The 26,327-nt window shown below is 36.8% G+C and overlaps 2 protein-coding genes across 4 annotated transcripts in view; one reads left to right on the top strand and one right to left on the bottom strand.

The window, feature by feature from the left end:
• The first annotated feature begins 2,654 nt into the window (after nucleotides 1-2,654).
• Nucleotides 2,655-20,149, top strand: LOC102205684 (retinoic acid receptor beta-like). The gene is made up of 8 exons (XM_005751489.1): nucleotides 2,655-3,216; nucleotides 7,086-7,246; nucleotides 7,810-7,951; nucleotides 11,818-11,984; nucleotides 15,388-15,564; nucleotides 16,457-16,661; nucleotides 16,771-16,929; nucleotides 18,142-20,149. The coding sequence occupies exons 1-8, from the start codon at nucleotides 3,006-3,008 to the stop codon at nucleotides 18,312-18,314; spliced, it is 1,395 nt and encodes a 464-aa protein (XP_005751546.1). The 5' UTR covers nucleotides 2,655-3,005; the 3' UTR covers nucleotides 18,315-20,149.
• Nucleotides 20,150-22,043: 1,894 nt separating this feature from the next.
• Nucleotides 22,044-26,327, bottom strand: part of nek10 (NIMA-related kinase 10) — a 20,836-nt gene continuing 16,552 nt past the window's right edge. For 2 of the 3 annotated variants that reach the window (XM_005751486.1, XM_005751487.1), the window contains exons 33-36: nucleotides 24,379-24,484; nucleotides 24,196-24,239; nucleotides 23,735-23,790; nucleotides 22,044-22,872 (exon numbers count right to left, since the gene is read on the bottom strand). In XM_005751486.1, coding sequence (XP_005751543.1) covers nucleotides 22,836-22,872; nucleotides 23,735-23,790; nucleotides 24,196-24,239; nucleotides 24,379-24,484 — 243 coding nt within the window. In that variant the 3' untranslated portion in view covers nucleotides 22,044-22,835. Of the gene's footprint in view, nucleotides 22,873-23,734; nucleotides 23,791-24,188; nucleotides 24,240-24,378; nucleotides 24,485-26,327 lie in introns of all 3 variants that reach the window. The other variant, XM_005751488.1, reaches the window with a different exon arrangement.

Raw genomic sequence — 26,327 nt, 5'->3', positions numbered from 1 at the left:
ATTTATTCTTCATCAGCTCTTCCTTTCTTATTTTCTTATTCTTATTTTTCAAGCATAAAACTTAAAGTCAAATCTTCTGCGCGAACATTACAAAGAGCTACTTTTGCCATTGAAGTCTAGACTTATGGGGTAAATCAAACTTGGCACTGACATGTGTTGGGACAGGACAATTTTACACATTTTACCATCTTTTTCAGAAATAGATATTATTTTTTATAAAATAGTAACATCTCTCAGTGTTCTCATGTTTTATATTGCTTTGAGTGGTTTGTAAAGTACTGCATACTGTTTTTATTTACATTTTACACAATACCCAACTCTTTAAGAACTGGGGATGAAAAAGATTTTTCAAAAACAGGAACGGTCTAATTTACAAGGTTGACAAAATTTCTAGGGTTAAAAAGCAAAGCCAACACTGCCTTAAACTTCTATTCTTTTTAATGAGCAGGAGTTGAGTAACTCGTTTGGCTCCAAATTGACTTCCTGTTGTGTGGAAAAATGGTCCTTGACTCCATTTCTTTTTGAGCTCAGTGAACACTTTCGGGTGAACTCTGTGGGCTCAGTTACTAGTTTCCAGTTGGCTGGGGCCAGCAGTCTTGTTTCACTGCAGGCTAATGTCAATGCACATGTAGAAAACATGGTCATATTGCTTTTATTGAGTGGTTACAGGTTACTCTGACACAGCCTTCATGCAATATCACATAGATATTAAAAAATGCTTTTGTCTGTGGCTAGTTGCAGGTGGTGTTGCAACATCTTGGGGGGGAAAAGAGCAAATAACTGGTTTTGTAGATTCAAATTATGAATTATTAGTCCAACTTACTACTACTTCTGCTACCCAATATTGGGCTTTGGACTAGTCAGCTACCCACAAGTTCCTCCATCATTGCGTTTTTAAACCACACATCACAAGCACAAGTTAGATATAACCAAGGAACACTGCACACTTGTTGGCTATTGATTTGTCAATTACATGGTAAAGCAAACTCTGCTTTAACCTCTTCTTTAGCTCTAATAGTGACCATATTTGCAAAATGAGATTTATGTTGTATGAATTTATTGAAACTAAGAGAGAAAACCATAAACTCAAGGGGCTACTTCTCAGTAAAGTTCAATCAGACTTCAATCAGACCAAAAGAAGTCATTCCCCTGCTGGCAATTGGAAAAATGCAGGTTTAATGTAAGAGTGAACAATACCTGTGAAAGAAGCGTACAAGAAATTAAGTGAAGTAATGCAGTTGTTTTTAATGAGAAAGAAAGATATGTAATTAATATGGAACAAGGGATGAAATTTAATGACTTAATTACTGTACATCTGCTCAAAAACAGGTAAAAGGTGGAGCTTAATAATAATTATTATTATTATTATTTTTGTTACTATTATAATAATGAACTTTTCAACATTCTATAAAAGCCACTTGCTAGGTAAGATATTAGCACCAAAAATAAATGAGGATATAAGAATAAAAAAAATGTCTGTGTGATTTAACACAGAATACTTCAATACTTCAGCCAACTTCAACAGGTTCGTTCCTACTGATGCTGTTGAATTTATTGTGTTTTATGTGAAATTCTCTCAGTAAATTAATTATATACTATGTGTAGTTGTCATCATTAAGGGTGCTGGTTGGTTGATTTTTTGTAACTTTCTGACTTGCTGTCTCCCTTTGAATCCAGTCTCTATGATAAGCTATAACCTAACTGTGGTAAGTGAACTTAATTTCAGCTCCATATAGCAGGGACATGAATACATATTGACAGCTATCTCAAGCACTATCAAGGCAAACCTTAATTCTTACAGGTCTCCAAAATATTCAGACTTATGATGAATTTCCAACTTTCCCCACAATAATCAAGGGATTCTTTTTTGTATTCAATGATTAAAAAAAACATGTAGTAAATGTAAGTCTTTTTTCCCTTTTTTTCTGCTGCCTATTTCACAGTAAGAAATTACAATGTGTGACTCAACAAATTTCTGTAGTAAATTATCCTAAAAAGGCTGTTAAGATGTTAAAATAGCACATGCATCACAGGCTTAGAGTCACCACAGGATTTATCACAGCTTCTTTTATGTGGTGATGCATCATATGAATTCTTTGTAAGGGGTTTGTTTGTTTGTTTTGCTGCTGATACAACCAAAGGACCCTTGTGGGACAATTAAAGGATTATTCTATTCTATTCTATTCTATTCTATTACAGATGAGTATACGTTAAAAAAAATCCACTTCAGAATATATAATAGTAAATATTTCATACATCTGTGCCTTGTGTTGGCACTCAGCTGATTCTAATTAAATTTTAAAGACAGAAACTCTGATGTGAGGTGGGTCCTCGTATTGCATCGTTAGTAATGTAGGTAAATGTTTCATGGCTCCTCTCTGTGATGGATCATTGTTGATACTTTTACTGTCCATCCTGAGTCGATTATAAGAGGTGAAGTCCTTTATCAATAGGCAAACTTTTAATTTTAACTCTCTGAAGTTAGCTCCTGAAAGGTATCTCGACTGAGGCCGACTGTTTTTATCTTTTCCACCCTGTACGGATACTTTTACTCGAGTAAAGGACCTCAGTGCTCGTTTCCACCTCTGCTGGTGATGTCAGACAGCGGCTGGGTCATGTGAAGGGCAGCAGCGGAGGAGGAGGTTCACGGAGAGTTCAGTCGCATACATTAGGTAACACCATCGGTCGCTGTGACATAACTAGTATGAAGCAGGTTGAATTGAGACATTTGTCAATAAAGAAGAGATAAGTGGAAGAAGTTCTGCAACAAACTTTGTTATGCAAAGCAGCCTGAATGCGCTTTACCGATGCTCTCTGATGGAGGACTACAGCCCGCTGGCTGCGCATCAACATGCAGTTTGTGACCATCTGTGGGAAATATAGGTTTGTTCCTGCTCCCCTCTGAACATAACGCAGACATGCTTCAGTGTTAACACAGTTTGCATCAAGTGGGTTTTAAACTACTTCGGTGCAGAGAGAAATCACCCTCTCTGAAGGATTTTCCTATGCCGACGACATTCCCATACGGACTTCACGGAGACTCACGACAGATCATGTTCGACTATATGGAGTTTCAAGTTTTCGGACCCGGGGAAATCGTGGACTTCTACAGCACTTCCAGTCCTTCTTGCATGTTGCAGGAGCAAGACCAGGATTTGGCAGCGTTCTTCCCCGAGCTGATCGAGTCCGACTGGCAGGAGCACCGGTACTCGCAATGTAGGTGAAACTGAGGATGAGTGATGTTGTGGTGCGCAGAAAGATTCTAATTTGTTTTGGTGTCCAGTGGAAAAAATATATAAATTCATTTCAGATCAATTCACTTTTATTTGTATAGCGCCAAATGCCTCGAGGGGCTTAATCCTCTGAAGAGAAACCAGAGTAAGGCCATGTGATTTTACTGACATTATTTCACCCAGAATGAGAAACACCCACGTTTGCCTCCATCTGTGCAGGATATCCTCCAACCTGAAACCTCAAAAGGTTCTCAAAACGAATTTATATTAAGTGAATTTCTTACCAGTTTAACCAGAATTTATAAAGCATCAAATCTGTAAACTGTAAAAGATTGCATTAAATATTTAAACAAACTGGGGGGAAATAAAGGTAGAGTTTAAAAAAAACAAACATGTATTACATGATAAAAGAGTGTTTCTTATTACATTGACATGGTGTGTAATTGTTTAAAAAGCCTGTTATAATGTACTTTAATACCTTAACAAACTGGTGCAAGACTGTGAATATGCAAGTTTAAATTCAGAGCAGACACTGGAAGCAAACCAGTGCAAGGGTAGTTTTCTCTTAGTTTATGACTTCAGTATTGTATTTAATCAAATGTGCATTTAGCTTTTTATTTAGATCTTTCTACTTTCGAATCATGAAATTGTGATTTGATTGTGTTTGCAAAGGGATGCATTTATGTAACACTTTACTAAATTCGTACTTTAAACTAACATCCACATTAACATACCTGTACAAACATAATGGACTTTAAGCCTCTTATCCCTCTAGGATCAACACACACACCTTCAAAGTAAAGCCCAAGGACGATTTGAACCCAGAACCTTCTTGCTGGTATTAACCGCTGCACTGACCATGATGAAACTGGACTTCATCATATTGTGTATCAACTGCTATTAAATGGTCACAAGCTGCCTTTTAATATTTAAAGGCTGAGATAAAATGAAGCGTTATCTATTCTACATTCTTGTGCTCTGTATCTAAATGCTTTGATGCTTTCCGGGAGCCTCTTTTCTCTTAATAGATAAAGGATGTGAGAAGAAAGTGAAAACAGACTACTGAGCACATGGCAGCTAATGTCTGTGTGGTCGTCTTAGTCTGTGTTTGGGTCTGTCCAGGGACGGTCACTTTGGTGTCACCCTGGGTTCACCGGACGGTCACCGGCTCAAGAGGTCAGAGGAGAGTCAGACTGTTGCCAAAAGTGGAAGTAGCATTTTTAGTGGAATAAAGCATCAGTACAGCAATTTAAAAAAATAAAATGTCAATAGTTAAAGTACTCATCCTGGAGTACAACCTGGAATTTGGGAAAACCTGGAAACTAGGCAAGAAAAACTATTAGACTTTAGATATTTTGGTCCTTCTGATCAGGTTTGGGTTTTTATTCTCCCTCCCACAAATAATAATAATAAAAATTTTATTTTAGCAATAGAAAATACAATAGCATGTTAGAAATGGGAACAAAACATACATAAATGGACTTTACAAAAACAAAATAAAACTATATAACATTTTATTTTTTAGTGTAATCACTGAATTGCTATTTACTCATATGATGGTAAATATCTGTTGTTTTAGTCAGTGCAAGCAAAACTGCCACAATGTGGCTGTTTCCAACTTCTTTCTATATGAAAGAAAATAAAATATTGTTGTGTAATAAACTGAACTCTGACAAGTTATGATGACCACATTTCATCTGTTTCTGACATTTCATTGGATAATCAAGAAAAAGATTATTGTAGGTCAGAAATAACTTTGAATTAACCTGATAATTATTATCATTACTGATAAATCTGCATACCGTTTTCCCTTGAAAAAAATATTCAAATGTGAATTTAACTGACAATAATTTCACAATAAGAAAAGAAAAAAAATCAGTAACTATATTACAGTTGATAATCTGTAAATGTAATTTTTGTTTGTCATGATTTAAACAGTTTAGCTGATTGTAGCAAGCTAAAAAAAACATTAGAAAAATAGGAAGTTCCTTTACCGAAGGTTGCAGGTTGCATAACAGGCAACTGAGGTTATTCACAAAAATAAAGGGTGAATCCCTGCTTTCAGTATCACTAATAAATAACCCAGCAGGCTTCAAGCAGCATGCGGCCGTAATAATTAAGCTTTACTAGTCTTTAATACCGAGTCAAGCATTTGTTATTTTATCCAGCTACATGTTGCAGCTCCTGTCTTACTGTAAACCACAATCAAAGGCTTTTAAACTTATCTCTGCCTCCAAAATCTTTTAATGTTTTTCTAGATTTATTGTTTGACTCAAACAGTGCATTGTGGTATACATCAAACAGCACCATCTAAATTGGGATGGGGGCAACCCTCTTTCCCCTACCAAATCACTTACACCGCCCTGCCACACACACTTTCTGTTTCTCCGTCCTCCCTCTCATCAGTCAGTTGGGCTTGTGGCATGCTCCTGCATTGTTTTGGATCTGGGGAGCAATCGGCCTGATGGGGGTGTCCTAGTTTGACCCGCCGATTCCAGGTTCAACCAGAGGCCACGGATTCAAGGGGATGGATATGAACAATTTTTCTCGTTTTGTCCCCTTTTCAAAACAGCTTTCTTGGTTTTGTGTCAGGGCTGGAGCAGCAGAGGTGATCAGAGAGCCAGCAGGGAGGCCGAACGAGCCCCCTAGGCCGGACAAAGTATCTTCTTGGAAATGGCTTTAAAGTGGGAGTGTTGAGTGCTGTGGTGGATGTGAAGTGAAACATTCAGTGGAAAAAATGCTGTGCTACAGTAGGTCACCACATGTGCAAAGCTGTAGATATATTACTGAGTCTGTGACTCATTTTCAAATTTATGAAGTAGAGATGTGATACATGCCTGTTTAATTTTATTTGTGTAAACTGAGCATTGTGTTTGAAGTAGTGGGGCTGTACAGATCATGCTATAATCTGCCACAGAAAAAAAGCAAGATTAGTCTACGCTTGGCTCAGTGAAGGAATCACAAAGTGAAGGGGCCAGTGTAGGGTCAATCTATCCTATTGTCACGACTAAAAATTAACAGAAGGTGCTTTGTATATTTGGACACAATAAAGCTTTTTTCGTTCCTTTGTTGTTTTGGGTAAACAGGCCCGAGACTTGAAGCGTTTTCTAGGATTTTAAATCACTAACTTAACATGATAACATTGTCAGATGGGCCACAATAAATAAAAATGCATTGGCATGAACTGCAGGTCACAAGTGCCATAATTTGCCATATCTCTCACACAGCAGTTTGTTCTTCTGTGTCCTGTTAGTGAATGTGGAATGAAAACCGAATATTCTTGAAACCTTATTGTTATAAAAACTCTTCTGAAGCATGCAAGCAGTCCACTAAATAACCTCTACATTTTAATACAATCTGCCTTTTGCATTTCTGAGCTCTGTTTGCTTCATCATGTCAGAAATGGTTCATCAGTAATTTTCAACTCATCACTAAATGTTGGTATTTCTACTTGTCAGGTCTGCTTTGAGGAAAACTTTAGAATGCTTTGCAGATAAAAGGTCTAAAGTACAGTTCATGTATGATGATAATTATTTTTGTTACTGCTTATTTTGTTGACAGGGTTCTCGCTGTATATATTAGACAAATATAAAGCTTAACAAGTAAATAATTTCATTTTAAAAACTGTGCAAGGCAACAACTTATGTTACAAAATGAATAAAAGCTTCATCTGTAATGAGTAATTTTTCATGTTCTGACTTCTTGTTGCAGCTGTTATTTCCCAGCAATATTTCAGCTTCAGTATTTAAATGATGCACTGAGTTTGATATCCATTTGAATAAATTTAACTGTCGCAGTTTTATTCTCCCTGAGATGCTCGTTTGATTTTATATGATTTTGTGTGTTTTTCAGCGGTGGAAAGTCAGAGTTCCAGCTCCAGCTTCAGCTCGGACGACCTGTTTACCCGTCCTGCCTCACCACCTCCACCTCCACGCACTTACAAACCCTGCTTTGTGTGTCAGGACAAGTCCTCGGGCTACCACTATGGAGTCAGCGCCTGCGAGGGCTGCAAGGTAACACGTCAGGCCGGTGGTCTGCTTTACAATGCCCCCTCTGTTAAGCTTAGATAAAATCCCAGACTTTGTCTTTTAAAAGTAAGTCCCTGTGTCATGCTTGTATTTACAAGATGATCTTAGTTTTTCTTACTAATCTCCTAAACAGATAAATGAACAAATACCTTCTTAATATGCAAAATGTGACAATATCATATGTTTTAGTTTTTTCCTGTATAAATTCACAATTTTTTTTTTTACCTAAATCGGTTCAAATTAAATGAACCACTGGATAGACAGACACAGTATTTGTTTTTGTTTTTTCTTAATCCATTTTCCTTTTCTTTCTTTCTTTTTTGAAGACCAAACAAATCAATTTAACTCCTTGTTTGAGTTAAATATCTGAAATACATTTAAACAGGCTAAATATTTACTCTTTAGGTGTAAAGGAGTAAATTTAGGAATAAATTAATCTTTTTTGTCTAGCTTTAAAGTCCACACAGGCCTTTATTCACATTGTAGCAACTTAATAGCTTAATTAATTCATATCTTATCATTCATTCATTGTGCTGGTGTCTCTGCAGGGCTTCTTCCGCCGCAGCGTGCAGAAAAACATGGTGTATACCTGTCACCGCGACAGGAACTGTATCATTAACAAGATCACCAGGAATCGCTGTCAGTACTGTCGGCTGCAGAGGTGTTTCGCTGTAGGAATGTCTAAGGAGTGTAAGTGTCACATCCTCTCTGATTCACAGCAGGCCTCGTGGGATTTAGAGTCAAAATTAAACCTTTCTTTTAAAATGATTCATCTGCTATTACAAACACGACTAAAAGGTCAGTGCAGTCATGTTCTCAATTTGAATGACCAACTCAAGTTTATCAGCATGTAAAGAGCTGGTCAGTTCGTGAGTGTGGTTTACTCAAAGTTATTTGTGTCAAGTTTTACATAATACTGGGTTTGTGGTTTCGTTGGGATGACCGAGTGTTCAGAAATTTGATATAAGGAAACTGCGTATTTGAGAATTGGATATTACGGAGCCCCTCTGATGACATGGTGCAAACAATAAATCAATTGTGGCCACAAAATACTACTTCGTGGGCACAAAATAGTGTAACATGCCCACAAAATACTTATTTGTGGCTACGAAATATTATTTCGAGGGCACGAAATAGGTATAACGTGCGCACAAAATGCTAATTTGTGGGCACGAATTGGGTATAACGTGGCAACGAATTACGCATTTGTGGCAATGAAATAGATAACGTGCGCACATCATATTGATACAATTCCTGGACAGCTGCGTAGAGACATAAGCATAAGAGTAGGCTAAACCTATACATCATGGACAGAGACAGTATGATTGACTTTTATTTTAGGCTGGGAATGAGCTACAAATGCAGTTTGAAGCCTGGCAATGCAAGGAACCATTATTACGGAGAGACATTTAAACAGGATATTGAGAGCCCAGTTGCTTTACAGACGTAAGTACAACCTGGATGCTGGGATAGATTTTATTGTCAACCAACTGCAAGGGCCTCACGGGAAGGATCTGCAAGGGAAGGATCATGGTTATGTCAAGGTCAAGTGTTTCGTGCTCACAAATTAGCACGTTATACCTATTTTGTGCCCACGAAGTAGTATTTTGTGGCCACAATGTATTTGTTTTTTGGACCATGTCATCAGAGGGGCTCCGTAGGATATAACTGTGTAACCTTAGACAAATAGTGCAGTACAAAAGAAACTCTCTCCATCCAACAACCTATTTTCTCACCAGCTTATCTTACTCTGGGTCATGGAGGGGGAGGCTTTAGCCTATCACAGCTGACTTTAAACGAGAAATCCTCCCTCTCAAGTTTAAATGGTTTCATCTTACTGAGATACTCTGATAAAAACTGCCACATAAGCGGCCTATTTATTACTGCACAATCAGAGCATCAAGCTATGTATTGAAGTTTTAATGCAATTTGTTGTTACCTATATGGTGGTAAACATGCACAAATAAGGGACAGATTGTTTCCCATAAAAGGTGCCTGCCATTAAAACTACATGTATGTTAAAAGTGTCTTATTTCTGTCGATATTAAAGAAATAACAATATAACAAAACAAAATGAGCAGGAAAATGCTCCTCTTATTGATCTGTGGTCATCTATATTCAAGAAAGTCTTTTTTCAGAAAAAGTTTAAGCTAAAGTGGAAGAAAAAGAAATTAAACTTCTTTTGTCAATTCAAAATGCATAATGTTGTAATATATTGTCTGTCAGCATATTTAGAGTCTTTATTGTTTAATTGTAACTAGATAGCACTTTAAGACTGAAAATTCATAGTTTTGTTTGTCAGAGAGAAAATATATAAAATCTAGAATAACAAACACATATATACGACCAAGGTAATGCATATTAAAGCAAACTAAATTATAGCTACATAATAAAGGTGTAGCTTAAGAACTGCTGATACACTCTTGAGTTCTCAAAGGGAGTTTTAATGCTTTGTCATCTTAACAACCCAAGATTTTCATTTTGTTAGTGGGTTAGGAAATATTTTTTTTGTGTGGTAACTACAAACGTCTTTATTTTAGAATATATAATTAGTTGTAAGTGAGAAAAATGTGCAAAAAACACTTTAACATATGATTTTCTCTTTTTTTATAAGTTCTCTGTGAAGTACAGCAGCTCTCGGGCACAGGGACTGTACAATAGAAACAAAGGCTCTAATACCCAGCAGTGCAGTGACCTAAATAACTGAGAATGTGTTATGTGGAATGAGCAAAGGGCGGCGACAGGCCGACACTGAAGGATCCACCCATCCACATGTTTTCATTATAGTTTTTCTATGCTCAAACAAGTTACATAAACATATCACATGTAGTGGACAGATGGATGCTATGTAACTGCTCTCAGGCAGCGTGTAACATGATCTCTATTGGAGTGTTTACACAATGACGGCTGGATGTAGGGCATAAACAGGGAGGAGGAAGAGGAGGAGGAGTGGTTGGAGTTAAGTGTTGCGTAATCCTGAGCTTTCCTGACATGTGTGTAGCCGTCTGAGGCAGTGGGACACAGAGAAACGTGTTGACACTGTTCCCGAAGTGATTATGAAAAGCTAACCTGGTTACGCTGCTTTCACGTGCAGCCTGGAATAACACATAAGCTCAGTGACACATGCTTTCATTCCAGAGTGATTTATACCGGGAAGTGGTTTAAATTATTAAGAACCAAAACTGAAATTCCAGTTAGCTCTATTTAAATCACACCTGATGTCTAAACATCGTTAAGGTAAAATGGGTTAAAACCGCCATTCATATACTGGTGAATGCAGTCTCCTGGGTCCTGATTAAAGGAACAGTGGTGTTTGGCTGATGGTAAGATCAGGGATCTGCCAGGGAACACTGTCTGTTGCAGGACTTCCTGTTTTTTTGTTGTTTTATACAGAGCTATGTCAGATTACAAGAAAAACTAACATAGAGGTCAATGTTTCTTCGCTGAAACTCTGCTTAAAGGATGAAGACAATTTTTCATAAGACATCCCCGTTTCATACAACTTATTGATACACATGTGTCTTCACAGTACTTACATGGGTTGTTTATTGTCTATCTTGGAGCACTGAGAGTTTTTGCTCTCAGCTCTTATCCACCAGTGTACTTTACATCCTTGGATCACATCGTGTGCTTTTGTCGTTTCCTTGACTAAAACACTGATGCAGCCTTATTTGTCAGGTGATTCTTGCTTTGCCTCCAGCTTGCTTACTGACTTACATTAATCAAAGTCAAGTGTGGGACGTTATTGACTTTTGTCCCGAGTCTCCTAACTTCTGTCTGTGCAGAAAGTCAACACTGAATTTGAAAAAAATAGTACGGCTCCTGCTTCTGGAGTCAACTGCAAAATCAGCTAATCTTTAGGATCTGGTCTCAAAAAAGGAGTCTGACATGATTGTGATCAGGATATACATACAGACAATTACCTAAACTTGTGTTTTTGGTCAGTTTAGTTTAAAGATGAACATTGTATAGCACATTAATTTTAAACTTCCGTAGGAGTTTAAGTGGGTTGAGTTATGTTCATCCTAAAGTTGAAACCTTTAAATGAGGATGGTTGTCATCCTGGTAGAGCGTGCTCCAATTGTGATATAAATCTTTAATTAAAGGATAAATTTAATCACTAAAAACAGCTGTTTTCATTTTCAGTGATTCATTGCTCTAGGGGCACTAATGAACCTACTGAACCTAAACCATGCTACCAAAATGCCTCCCGTAACATATCAGAGCCACTAGATCTCCTCACTGTAGGGACCATTTTTCAGGTTGTTTCTTCGTTTGTATCGTTGTACGATTTTCCCTGTGTATTTGGCCTCAGACAGAAAACAAAAAAACAACTTTTTTTCATATTAAACACTTTTTTGTTCTTTTAAAAGGTTAGTTTATTCACTTGAGCATTTTTAATATAAATACTCAAAATTAAAGAAGGTGTTTTGTAACATTAACATTTATTTAAACAGAGAATGATACCAGTTTAACCAATTTTAAACCACCTGTGGAACTGCTCGAATACCTTATTTCCTAATCATCTTATGCTCTGCGTCATCCGTTTTCCCCAGCGGTAAGAAACGACAGAAACAAGAGGAAGGGGAAGAAGGAAGCAGTGAAGATGACCATCATGGAGACGTACGAGCTGACAGCAGAGCTCGGCCTGATCGTGGAGAAAATATGCAGAGCTCATAGAGAGACCTTCCCCTCCCTTTGCCAGCTGGGAAAGTACACCACAGTAAGTCCGGACATGAAGCTAACGTTTCAAAACAATAATCTTTACAGAAGGAAGACAACCTGCAAAGAGGAAAAGATCAAAGCTGTGAGGTCTGTCCAGCGCTTTATTATGATTTTAATTGACTTGGGTAAACATTGTATGGATGTGTAGATGAAGGAGAATTTGAACTTATATGGCACAAACTGAAAAATAAGATTATATATCCCAAAATGTTGATACATTTTACTTATTTTAAACGAAATATGAAAAAATGTCTATTTTTCGAATGTGATTGATGACCTCGCTAAACCCTTTCCTGATGATTTTGGGCTTTTAATCACTATTTTCAAGTTTTAAAGCAAAAACAATTTTTATTTTTTAAATTATGCTGCTCGTAATTATGATAAAGTAGGGCAGATTAGATGGCAAAGCTGCCTTGTGACTGATGAAAATGACGGTATGTTTGTGCATCTTCCTTCATCTGGTTGTATTACATGGAAAAGACTTGAAACCAAATGGTGGCTCCATGGTTGTTATGTCCTCGTTTTATAGTCTGTGACCGAAAGAAGAAAGATGTTGACTGTCAGGGCAGTGACATTTAAATACTTGATATATGACAGTATTGAATACTCACTGCTGCATGCCTGGCTCATGGTCGGTCACTGTTGGATATTGTTAACACTGTCTGTAAAAACACATTCACCAAGGAGAGATCAGATGACAGACACTTATATTTGTGTCTGACACTTATAAACTGATACGTTTCTATACCTTTTTATTATTGATATGCACAAACTTTATTTAAATGATAACAGTCTTATTGGCAACTCAAGCTTTCATCTCTTTCATTATCTTAAGCGCATTAAGCCCATTTAGAATCACAGTTTCACCAAACATGCCTATTTTAACGCTGTGGGTTAAGAGGAGCGCTCAGGGAAAAGCCACCATGCCAGCAGACTGCACATCCAGAACCTTCTTGCTGTGAGGCAACAAGCTAACCTCTGTTCCTCTTTGCTTATGCAGAATAAAATTTGTTAGATTGTTTGGTAACATTTGAGACTCTGATTGTTAACAAAACCAAACAGACTCCTGATCACATTCAATGCCAACATGAGTGAAGGGGTGCAAACATGCACTTTTATTTAGGAACACATGTATACACATACATGCATATATATATATATATGTAACTACCTGTAACATAAAAATCGTTAGCTGCCCTCTGTTGCCTCTGGAGCTGCCAGCTCCTCCTGTCTCAGAAAAACTAGGGCCATCACAGGTGACCCTTGCATTGCGCCCACCACCTGTTTGACCCACTGCCCTCCGGACGACACCTCAAGACAGTCAGGTCCCACACCTTCAGCCTCACAAACAGCTTCTACCACTGGGCCATTTGAACTGTAAACGAACACTATTACTCCGTTCACACAAACCCCACCCCTAACACCCACCCACCAATCTGGGCGGAGCACCCACTCTATTCTATTCTAACATATAGCTACTGCCAATACTTACAGTACACACAATTTGCTATGTCTTCCAACACGTACAGTATGTCATGTGAGCATTTTTCTTTAGAGCAAAGGAAAACTGAATATAGGTCCACACTGAAAAAAAACAAAACTCTTTTTAAAGATATGCTGGTGAAGATGTTGATTTGCACAGATTTAACTGGTTTATTCTTTGTTAAAAGGTAAAGTAAAAGAGGAGGAGAAAATAAAGGAGTGTGTTGTTTATGTAACATGTCCTTTGAAACTGAAAAAACTGTACATATCATTATGACACTTTCCAGTAAAAATACATGACATTGCAAGAACTGAGCTTATGTAATCAGCGCTGCTGCCGTTTTACAAAAGTGACATTAAATAAATATGGTTTGGCAATGTAAGTGAGCGATGCCTGGAAGTATGAGTCAAAACAGGAAACATACGAACACGAGTGACACGTGTTGTTCTGCTCTTTAAAGACTATAACACAAGATTGTATTGATTGAAATAGTACACTAGGGCTAAGATGTACGACCTACATCCTAACAGTGCAGCAGATAATAGAAAAAGTGGATACTAAATATGGACGTTTGTCCCTCTGGAGCCATTGACTTAAAAATCAATTAGCCTCTTGAATCTGGGCATTTTTTAAATTTCATTTCCTTCTTAGAAAATGACTCTTTATCAAAATTTTTACTGTGGGATTTAGAGGTTTTACTCTACTTTTGAATATAAATTAGTCGCTTTTAATAGTGAATTTATTTAGGGCCTCTTTTTTTAGGCCAAATAAAAGAACTGAGACAACATATATGTCACATGTTTTTCCAATGGTCCAATGACAGCTGTAGCTCCACAGTGCTGTGCGGATTGAGGGATGATCCTTTTGCCCTTTTGATAACTCTTGTGATGAATACAAACGGGTTCAGACATCTTCTTTTAACCACTTATCCAGTGAAGAAATCCCAAACATTAGGTGTGAGGGTACAAGCATGTCTTTGGATAGCTTCAACCCTATAACCTTCGTGCTGCAAAGTGACTGATGCACTACTGTTGTGTGCTACTCCTCAGTTTGTTCAGACTGAAGGAGCTGGGTATTGAACCACAGACCTTCTAAATGGTTAAGGAGTGTAAGGGTTTCTATCCAAGAGATGTGCCTGAAACAAAGAAAAATATTACTTGTACACCACATGCTACAGTTTTTTTAAACCTCTGTGTATTTTCAGATTTTTAATGCTGACGTCTAGCGTTCATCATTTAAAACATCCAAAAAAGGCGGAACCAGTTTACTTTATCTGAAAAAAATACACATTTTCAGCCATTGTGGAAATGGCCAACATGTTGAATTTATTGAGCTTAATTGATAAAAGCTAAAAAGTACATAAACAAATGTTAGTAAATGTTTATACTTGTGAATGATTATCTTGTAATGTTCAGTCATCTGTTATATTAAAATAGCTCATCATATCTCATATAATTAGCATTAGCATAACTGTTACATAATTTTCATCATTATTTCTTTTTGAAGTGCCCTGTCATAGTATTCTCATCTCGGTATTTTTATCCTTGTGTCTGAAATACTCTCCTTCCAGGCAGGCAACAAACAGATAGGGTTAGCAAATAAACTGTGTATACACAGTGAAGCAATTAGCATACTCAGCAAATATACAGAAATATTTTTTTAAAAACAGCTGAATGCTGAACTATTTGAGGTCACCGTAAAGGTTTTTTTTATTGATTCTGATTGTGTAAATAGGTTTGTAAAAGTATGTCAGTATTGTATTTACTGCTCTTTGCTGATCTCAAGTTTTCAAAATATTTCAAATTTAAATAATTTAGCTATGTGCACAGATTTTAATAAGCCGTTATCACAACGCTGAAACAACATGTTTCATTTGAGCCAAACACCTGATCTTCGATTTGTTTTGTCCACTCTCTAGAACTCCAGTTCAGACCACCGGATCCAGTTGGATCTTGGCCTGTGGGACAAGTTCAGCGAGCTGGCCACCAAGTGCATCATCAAGGTGGTCGAGTTTGCCAAGCAAGTGCCGGGTTTCACTGGCCTGACCATTGCGGACCAGATCACTCTGCTCAAAGCCGCCTGCCTTGACATCTTGGTAGGTCTATTTCAAAAGATGTTTTTTGTTTGTTTGTTTTTACCTTTAGATTTGTGGTTTAAGCCCTCAAAAAGCTTGACATATACTATAGTTTTCATTAAACACCTACTGTTTTGTATTTTATTTCAGGTAAATGACCTGAACAAGTTATGTAAAGTTGCAGCTCTTCCTGCATTTCACACCTTTGGTAGATCTCACTCACATTGCCTGTCGACATTCATGCCAAAGACAAACTGACAGGCAGACAGACAGTGGTCCTCAGGCAGAGTGTTGCGTGTGTTCATCTAATTTATCCTCCAACATTCGCTGCCAAGTCTGTCATAACTGCTTTCTCAGTCTGATAATTTAGCTGCACTCTCACAATCTCTGCAGGAAGTCCATCAAAAGCTCTGTGACAAAATTTCCCTGATTAATCACTCTGGGAATTTTGTTTTCCTGATTTGGTTTTCATGTTTTTTGATAGAAGTGTGATGCACCATATTGAACGCCAATTGTATATTATTTAATATTTGTATTCAAGCAATTCTCCAGAAACAGGGCACAGCATGTAATATTATTTAAAGTTTAGATGACAAGGAGTTGGAGTGATGTCTAGAGTGGTCTGCTGTTACTCATACAGATAAAAAAAAAAAACAACTGGAAAAGCTTGAGTATTAAAAGCAGGAAGGTTTCTTTCTAAACTATTATGCAATATAAGTATTGAACCATATGATAAAGGCCTTCTGCCTGCAATACAGACAAATTTAGAATGATAAGGATTGACACATTTTAATGAATATAAACAGATTGTTGTTTGTTTGCTTTTGAGTCTTTTTATTTAACATTTTTTAAAGACAAATACAATATTATTTAAAAAAATGACTTGGTACACATACATGTTTCCTACTTTTAGATCTTGAGGATTTGCACTCGCTACACTCCTGACCAGGACACCATGACCTTCTCCGATGGCTTGACACTGACTCGTACTCAGATCCACAATGCAGGATTTGGGCCGCTGACGGATCAGGTTTTCACTTTTGCTGGGCAGCTGCTGCCGCTAGAGATGGATGACACGGAAAGTGGGCTCCTCAGTGCCATCTGTCTTGTTTCTGGAGGTACTAAGTCTTCACAATCCCAATTACTATAGTAATATGACAACAACAATCAACAATTAACAACTCCAAATTTGAAATAGTTGAAATGTTCGATATCTGTCTTGGACAGACCGGGAGGACCTGGAGGAGCCGTCCAAGGTAGAAGTCCTGCAGGAGCCTCTGTTGGAGGCGCTGAAGATCTACTCCCGTAAGCGGCGACCCAGCATGCCCCTGATGTTCCCCAAGGCCCTCATGAAGATTACCGACCTACGTAGCATCAGCGCTAAAGGTCAGGGGAACCCCACCTTTTCGCAAAGTATTTCAATTCATAGATTACAGTTTGTTACAGTTTGTACAATCCTGCTATTCTATTTTGAATGACTGCCAATGTTACTGCATTACTTTTGTCCGAAATGTAAAACCTTTCTGATCAGAACGTTGCTATTTTTTGGTTTCTTTGCGCTATTAAGTCTGAAGTCATGTTTACCCAGGATTAGTAAAAGGTATTATGTATTAGATGAATGTCACATGATTAAGCATTCGTATTTGTATACTAAGTATTAGCAAGCGTTTAATTTATCATCTATATAGCATCACTCCTCCTTAGTATGTAATTTATAAATATATTATTATGAAAATGTTTATTACTAGAAATGATTATGCATTGGAAGGCCCCTGTAGCTGTGCATGGTGTAACAGAAACAGATGAATAAACATATCTGTATTTATAAATGACATACTAAGGAGGAGTATTGCGTTATAAATCATAAATTAAGCACTTGCTAATGCCTTACTAATACTGTACTATTTTTATAAAGTATTACCTGCATTTGTAATGACTATACTTCTTTAATATTTAAAAGTTTTTGTAATACAAACGAAAAGAAAACAATTTACCCCTGCTTTCATCTTTTTGTCTTTTGAAATTTTTCATTTATTTATTTATTTATTTATTGTTGAATTCCTCTGGATAAAAACCGGGTGGAAATAACTTTGGGTTTAGTGGAATTTTCTTTGACTGTTTTCAAATCTTCCTTTTCTCAAAGTGCTTTCATCTGCACAGTGTTTGTTGAGTGTCTCGCAGTGAATTTGCTGTCATCAGTGGCTGCCTGCTACAGAACTAGTGTTACTATTAATAGGCTACCACATAATAGTTGAGCAAAGTGTTCTTTGCCTCATGCTGCAAGGCATGTTATGCATTTCATCCTCCTCTTAGTGTAACCGGTGGGTTCCTACATTGTGTATCTGACACACTCCAGTTCCTCTCCCACAGGGGAATTGTAGCTGTGCATTTATTTTCACATTAAACATAAAGTACAAACTTATGTGCAGCATATTTGACACAAGATAAAAACCAACACAACATTTGACATGCCTGACAATCAAAGGTGAAAGCTGGTGTCAGTAAATACGGGTAAAACGCAGACTTTGTTTATCTATATCACATTAAGTCTCCCTGCCAATAAAGCTTTACACGTGCATTGTTAAACCATGTCTACAGGAGCTGAGCGAGTGGTGACACTGAAGATGGAGATCCCGGGCTCCATGCCTCCACTGATCGAGGAGATGCTGGAGGATCTGCAGAACCTGGAGAAACACCAGAAGTCGGGCACCACTCAGCACACTCACCCCGTCTCCTCACAGCACATGAACTCTGCTGATTTTCCACTCTGAAGCTGCTCAAAGAACTTTTCTTTCCTCCGAGGGAAATCGCTCAAAGGTGCAGCTGCAGATCAGAGAGTGACTTACCTCAGTTATTGTCCAGAGGTCAGAGCTCGATCTGCAGATATGACTCCATGTTTAAAGAAGAGATTTAAATCACACATTAACAAGTATTTCTGTAAACAAAAATCCTACTTCAAAGGAAGATGCAGTAATGCTTTAATCTCCATTTTTATAACCTCTGAGAATCACTCTCAGTCTTTTCTTTACTGTTTCTGGTTTTTACTGTATTTATATTTGCATGAAATATCACATGGATTAATTTTACCTCATTTAGCATTAGTTATAGCAAGATAGCAAATATAAGGAATCAATCTTTAGGTTTTATATACAAATTTCTCAAACTCAGTTTGTACAAAATTAAAGGGAAATGCAATGTTTTTTCCTCCATAAGGGTAAGTGTTCATAATCGGAGTTAACAAACTAATGTGTCTGAACTGACACGGTGTAGAAAATGAGGGATTAGAGGTAATGCATAAGGACAATAAACATAGCAGTGTTTGTATGAGCTTGTCAATGTTAGAATCTCTTTGTGAAGCTGCTGTGGTAAAATTTGTTGGAAATCTGCTGGACTCATTTACAGCTTGACAGATTTATTACAAGAGTAAGCTAATGATAATATACAACTTTATTCTCTTTTTTACTTTCTAAATGGAAAAAGGTTTTCCCACTATTATCATAAAGCATATTATTATTGTTATTATTATTTTGATACTGAGAAAACATGTTGGTTGCTGTATGAAGATTGTACAAAAACATTTCCTAGATTTTCAGCCATGATTGTGCTGTGGCACCACTCTCCTTAACTTTCTCTGTAGTGCCAATATCAGGTGAAAAATATTTTTGACCGCTATTTAAGGAGGACCTATTGTGCTCGTCCTTATTTCTTGTCATATCTGTACTCTTACAGTGATAGATGCTTATATTAAAGATGGCTAACATTTTTAAATATTGAGGTCTGAGCCAAAAGTTCAGGCTTCCTACAAACAACTGTTTTTTTGTTTGGTTTTTGGTTATGGTTTTTTATACTTTTGGCACAGCTTCAGCCATGAGCACAGAAACTTTGTCTTGAGAGGGGCAGCCAATCCGAAGAAAGAGGGAAGGGAGCTAAAATGTCCTGTTTAAGGTGGTCAGTGAACTGAGGGGCCAGTATAAGATAAATGTGTGAATCATACTCTAATGGAGTCCAATAATAAAAGTATTTAACTGGAAATGAGCATAATCACTTAATGATAAAATACCTGCAAAGCTGACATTTCCATCAGCATGTGAATAATGATAGCCTTCTGTGAGTGTGTTAGCATTCAGATGTTCACATTTATCTTAAGGCGCTTAGCTGCTAGCATGGCTAAATGCCAGTTTCTGTAAGTCGTAACGAACTTGCTTTGCACACAGAGTGGACCGTGGGCATTACAGTGACAGTATCACAGCATCTGAAATCTGAGTGATCATAAATCCACACAAATGCTAACAAAATGCAACAAATGATGAGACTGTAACAAATTAGAAACTAATGTGATGATTTTACATTAAAGATACACGGACCTTAACCTGCTTTGTGTAAGCATCTGAGCAAGCATCCCGTGTACTGTAAGAACTCAAATGTGCCTATTTTAATTGTGCCCAAACTTTTCTATGTCTTGACATTTCTAAAAGTGATTTTACTTATTTTGATGTCCACATCCCAAACGTTGCAGTAAGACTGTATGCATTGTGTCATTTTACATGTTGCATTAATTTGTTATATCACTAAACAGATCACATTTCATATGCTTTTCTTTGTTCTATTAAAGTCTTGTGAATTAAATTTTATGCTGCTCTGTCATGTTTCCACTGAGAATTTAAGTATTTCTTTTTCTGGTTCAAGTTTAATTTCATGGGGCTGTGAGGTTGTTTGAGGTCAGACCATATTTACTAAAGGCTCATACTGCCTCCTGTTGATCAATTGATGAACTGCATACAGCAGTAAATAATTTTATCTGATGACGTGTCCTAGGTGGGTGCAAACTTTAGAGTAAGTCTACGTTAGAGACTGCTGTCTAACATATTTTATCACTTTGATAAAATGGAAAAAGCAAATAATTACAGACCAAATAAGAATAAAATCACCACTGTACTTATTTCCCTTTCTTTGTGTTTTGATAGTTGTGTGTCCTTTAAATTTCTTTAATGTTTCTTGTTTGTGTTTGTCTTTCCCATTACTGGTCTGTGTTTTTCATTTCTGTTGCATTTTTGACCCCTCAAAAACAAGTCCATCATCATCTCAGTGGGTTGTTATAGTAATGAATAAATTTTAATTAGTCTGAAGTTTCAGCAAATCTGATTTACGTGTATGGGAAAATTAAATGAAACTGAAATTGTGTAATTAACAGTTAAACCCTGACTAAGCTGCAAGCAAACCTAATGTGCATGACAGTGATTCCTTTATGTTACTGAAGAATGGATTCTTTCCAAATGAACCTCCATCAATATCAATGATGGAAAGCTCTTAATATTTCCCATTTAATCCTATTGTGTACTTACAATTGTCAACTAAACATAAAGGAGATATATTGTGATTTTTTACTCTCTATATTACTCTATGATAATAGATTAGCTTAGATAACACACACACACACACCAGTTAAAAATATTTACTAGTATACTAGCTAGTTTTCTGTCATACTTTTATTTTTGTTCAAATATATATTGCTGACAATAACTACTTATTTGCAATGAAGATCTTTATTTAGCTCTGAATTTTTGTACTTTTACTTCATCTGACTGCTTCTGCCATCACTGTTAATTTGAGTCAATCAATATCAAACCTGCACGTCTTGATGCATGTTCAATCATCCAGATAAGTAAATCTCCAAAAGTTGATTCTGTTCATCTGAACGTAGCATTTTCAGTGGGAGAAATGTTTCGTCACTCATCCAAGTGACTTCTTCAGTCTCAGCTGACTGCAGGTTTCCTCAATCTTATAAACAGTACATTGCATAATGACTGAAACCAGCCCAGTTAAGGATTTATACATCGGGGAAACCAAACAACCTCTGGCGAAGCGGATGGCACAACACAGAAGAGCTACCTCGTCAGGGCAGGACTCTGCAGTCTATTTACACAGGCCAGTGGACACTATTTCAATGATGAGGATGTAACATCCTGGACAGGGAGGAACGCTGGTTTGAGCTTGGAGTCAAGGAGGCCATTTATGTGAAAAGGGAAAGACCATCTCTGAATCGAGGAGGGGGCCAAAGGGTACATCTTTCGCCATCTTACAATGCTGTGATTGCAGCCATTCCCCAACTCTCTGTGAATGGTACTCATGGCCATTGATCAGTGGTCTTTGATCAGTGGGTTTTGGTCAGTGGTTGTTGATCAATGGTCATGAGAGTTTGCATAATTAAGATTAAGGAACTGACCTCCCAGCCCTTCACTGGGCTGGTTTCAGTCAATATGCAATGTATTGTTTATAAGATTGGGGAAACCTGCAGTCAGCTGAGACTGAAGAACTCACTTGGATGAGTGACGAAACATTTCTCCCACTGAAAACATCTGGATGAACAGAATCAACTTTTGGAGATCAAACGTGCACATTTTATGCACTAAATTCACCTTCAACATGAATAGCCCTCACAGCACATCAAAAGAATACACAATAATTATATTAATATTAAAACATTACAGGCAGACATTTGCTGAATTAAATAATGTTTATTAATACAAACATTTAAATAGTTTTATACAGATAACAGTGAGTCAAAGTGCAAAAGAAAGCTTTTCTTCAGCTGTCAGTCATGTTTTAGATCTTCTTTATAGTAAAAATGCTGATTGAGTGCATTTTATTACAGTGCAAAACATTTGACCTGTTTTTTTTTTTTCTTTCAAATCCAGTCAAAAATTGTGATATGTTGAATTAAGGTCAATGTGCTGCATCTTATCAGTTCTTAGAAAGCAAACAAGGTCACTGTGGCTTGCAGCCACTAGAAAAACACATGCTGTGACATGCAATGTCTGGGCCTGAGAGTATAAAGTGCTTCAAAAAAAGCATTTTAAACAAGTTTTAAATTTTGATTTTGAACTGAGAATAGAATAACTGTCAGTCTCAAACTTAATTACATCCGTATCTATCTGTAGATATGTATATATATTCATATATATATACATTAATATATCTTTGGAAATTCATACAGTCACTTCACATTTATGGGAAAAAGAGACAACAATAATGCCTGAGATCAAAAGAGTAGGTGACAACATGACTATGAGCACTGTGGTAAAATATCACCGTAATCATGTTTATGTGCAAACAAATTAATGTATGCATTTACTACTTTTATATTCTTTTTATGTTCAATGAGAATATGTTTTGTAATGAGGGTTGGGATAAATGTTCATTAGATTTCAAGCAGTGTTGAAGTATCATTGTGAACTCATTCTTCTCCAAATAAATTTAAAGTTTGAGTTTTTAGGGATGAGTGAAGATAACTGTTACTTTTTTTCTTGGTCATTTCTTTTCTTTCTGAGCCTAAAAGAAAAAAAGAAAAAAATGAAAAATGAGAGAAATCTTTATTTCATTTCAAACAACTGTCCCACTAAACTTAGTTTGGAATAACAAAAGGAAAAGAGACTAACATACGGTAAAAGTTTCAGATAATGGCCCCATTATATATATAAGTAATCTCTGAACCAAATGCTCAGGCTTCAGACTGCCTTAAACACTCAGTTTGAAACAGTTTTTTTCTACTCCTTTCTACGTTTCTACTTCTGATGTAAAATAGACTGGATATCCCTAATATCCATACACAGTATCCATAATCACATACTGTGTATGCTACCGTTGTATAGAGTGTAATATCTTACTTCTTTTATATTTGTTTGTAATTTATTTGTATTTTTTGTATTTTCCTACTGATATCTGTACCTGAGCTGAGGTATTATCTTAATATGGTCTTCTCAGTCATTCAGCTGCAGTTATAAATACAGAAGCCCCACCCGCCTACGGTTCCAAATTTTTGCTTGAGAGGGGCAACCAATCAAAAGAAAACTTGTTCAAAGGAGTCAATGTTAAAATAGCTAGTTTCAGACAATGGATAAACTGAGGGACTGCAACAAGGCCCAACATAAGACAAACAAAGAGTTGTTTTTTTTTAAACTGTAAATCATGCAAAAATAAAGAGTTGAAAATCAGCATGATTGTTCATTTACATTTTGTAGCCACAGAAACAAAGCAATTACTGCTATTGAAATGAAATTCATTAAAGGTTTGTGGGCGCTGAACAAGACAAGTGATGATAATAATGAATTGTCTTGAACTAGTTTTTAGAAAAGCTCAAGCGCTAGATTTTGTGAATCTAATGTTTCAGTTAAATACATCATTTCCAGTTTACCTGCTGTTTGTTGGTTCATAGTAGCTGTTCTCATTCAGCAGTTCCTCAATGATCGCCTGAAAACATTCGAACAAAACGCCATGTCAGAGGCCGCAGACAGAAGTTCAGTATCATGATGAAGTTGAAATTAAAACACTGTTCCAAAATGAGACCCATCTGTGGGAGAGTCGACACCTGCAATTGTAAAGTAATACAGATCCATAAAATTGAATTTTAATGAAATAATAGTTGGCACTATGCCATCAGCAAACTATTTATTCTCTGAATAAATTTGTTGTTCACCAACCAGCCTACATTGGCACTATGCCTCTGCAGGAGGACCTACACGACATTTATACAAACAATAGTTTAATTGTTTTTCAATGCAGTTTTACATAGACTTATATGCCAAATATGACTTTTATTTTTAGCTAGCAAAAATTGTTCCTATTAGAAAGATTCCTGAGTTTCTCACCACCAACCTGCATCTGGTGATATGTAACTCCATCTCTGAGATTCACATCAACTGTCAACACAAAGAAGAGACAAAGTATTTATTTATTTATTTTTACATCAGAATTAACTTGCAATTCTACTTCTGCATAAGATGCTCTGCTTGTCTTTTACTGGAAATTTATGGTGAAGTTGGGCATTGATGGCACTACCTGTGCTGTCAGCGGTATGGATGTCTCCCGTGAAGTGGTGGATCCAAGGCCACCAATCTGAACTGATTGAACCAAATGCCATCAGCTCTGGAGACGCCTGGACGAGCTGAGAGCCAAGAAGAGGAGAGACAAACACCGTTAAGTTCTGCCTGATTTTATGAAGTGATTCTTACAAGACATTTGTAAGGTACACCAGCACAGAGCAAGACTTCCTGTAAACTGAGTACTGGAACAAAGTAGACTCAACTGTCTGCAATAAAAAAAGATTTTTAAGAAATATTTCATTTTGATTGTGCAGAGAGCTCCTCAGGGCTCCTCAGTTTCTGACTCTTATTTTGCACGGTGATTTCAGTGATTTCACAAAGCTTTTAAGGTTGGTGTTAATGCCCTCTTTTATGAGATATGTTTAAATGTCTCTGAAATTAGTTTTAAAAATGTCCAGTCCAAAAATGTCTCACATTATCAGATCATTAAAGAAAGAAGCTTTACAGTAGAAGTTGTGCCAAGCTAATAAAAATGTTCTGTACTCAGGCTATGCTTTAATCTTCCTTGTAATTACAGGGAGAGATGCTTACTATTTAATATCATCTATGAATGAACTGAGAGCAGATTTATCACGAGACATTGTTTATCAGGTAACCTAGCCATTGCTGGTCTCATGTTTTTATTTTTCATTATTCATGGCAGCAGAAGAGACACAGACAGGTGAGCTCTGATCTCATAATGAAAATATTTTGCCATTGGTTCAGGAGCTGAATTAAAATTCATGCAGGAACATGTTTTTGATGGTAGACTTAAACATCACTCTGTTATCAAACTCCTTCCCTGTGGTTTATCATATCATGAAAGTGAAAGGAGAGAGCTACAGGACCTCAGGTGTGGCTTTAAAATAGCTGACAGCAGCTTCTATGGTGGGTATATTAAATGTGTTCTGGCGGCCTAGCACACATGGAATGAAGTCATAAACTGCATCCATCGAGGAGCACGGGGTGCAGTGCAGAGTGAAACAATGCTGGCTTTGTGTGATGTTATGATTTTGATTTTTTTTTTTACATCAAGATGGTGAAACTGCAAAATGAAAGCATTCCTTCACAGAGCTGTGTTTAAGAAGCTTTTACTGCAGTAGTTACAGTAAATGTAGCCCAGACATGTTCTGTTGTATCTGTTGTAATCTTCTTGTTTGATATTTGTCTTATGCTTCTGAGTATTTTCCTTTCTCACATCTTTCGCCTGTTCTGTGTGAGTTGCCTTCATGTTTCTACATCCTTCCGGTTTTATTTTTTTTACAGTGCTTTGGAGAAGTATTTCCCTCCTCTCTGAATTCATGAATTCATAAAATCAAGAAATGAATCAAGAATTATTTAAATAGAACCTGACAACAATCTCAAAAAATACACAATCTAAATAAACTTAAGAACAGATGAGAAACACAGTTATAGACATTTATTTATCTAAAGAGGCTCACAAAGCTACTTCAAGGCTTTGGGACTCCAGTAAACCACAGTGTAAACTACTCTCCCCAAATGGAGAAAACTGGTGAACCTTCCCAGCCAGCCTACAAAAATTACACCAACGGTGTATCGATATCTCATTCAGGAAGTCACAGAAGAATCCAGAACAACATCTAAAGAGATTCAGGCCTCATTTGCCTCAGTGAAGGTCGAAGTTCATGATTCAACAATAAAAAACAGACTAGACAAAAATGACATCCACGGAGAGTCCAAGGAGTAAAACCACAGTGACTAGAAATAACTCAAAGGCTTGTCTAACATTTTTTTAAAAATCATATTGATGATTTTGGGGAAATTTTTGTTTCAATCAAACCTTCTTGGAAGGTTTGATTGAAACCTTCTTGGAAGGTTTGATTCCCGTTAAATCTGGTGTAAAACGAACAGCATTTCATTTAAAGACCAATATACCAGCATCAGAATTATGATGCTTAAATGCTC

This window comes from Pundamilia nyererei, unplaced genomic scaffold (assembly GCF_000239375.1).
Source record: "Pundamilia nyererei isolate P.nyererei 1_Seehausen unplaced genomic scaffold, PunNye1.0 scaffold00313, whole genome shotgun sequence".
NCBI lineage: Eukaryota > Metazoa > Chordata > Actinopteri > Cichliformes > Cichlidae > Pundamilia > Pundamilia nyererei.
This window is presented reverse-complemented; position numbering and strand designations above follow the sequence as displayed.

What these genes read in the sequence shown, in the direction of transcription:
- LOC102205684 (XM_005751489.1), top strand. Translation starts at nt 3,006, where the DNA reads ATGCCGACGACATTCCCATACGGACTTCACGGAGACTCACGACAGATC. An exon ending in GGAGCACCGGTACTCGCAAT is followed by an intron (nt 3,217 to 7,085) that starts GTAGGTGAAACT and finishes TGTGTTTTTCAG; the next exon opens with CGGTGGAAAGTCAGAGTTCC. An exon ending in CCGCCTGCCTTGACATCTTG is followed by an intron (nt 15,565 to 16,456) that starts GTAGGTCTATTT and finishes TCCTACTTTTAG; the next exon opens with ATCTTGAGGATTTGCACTCG.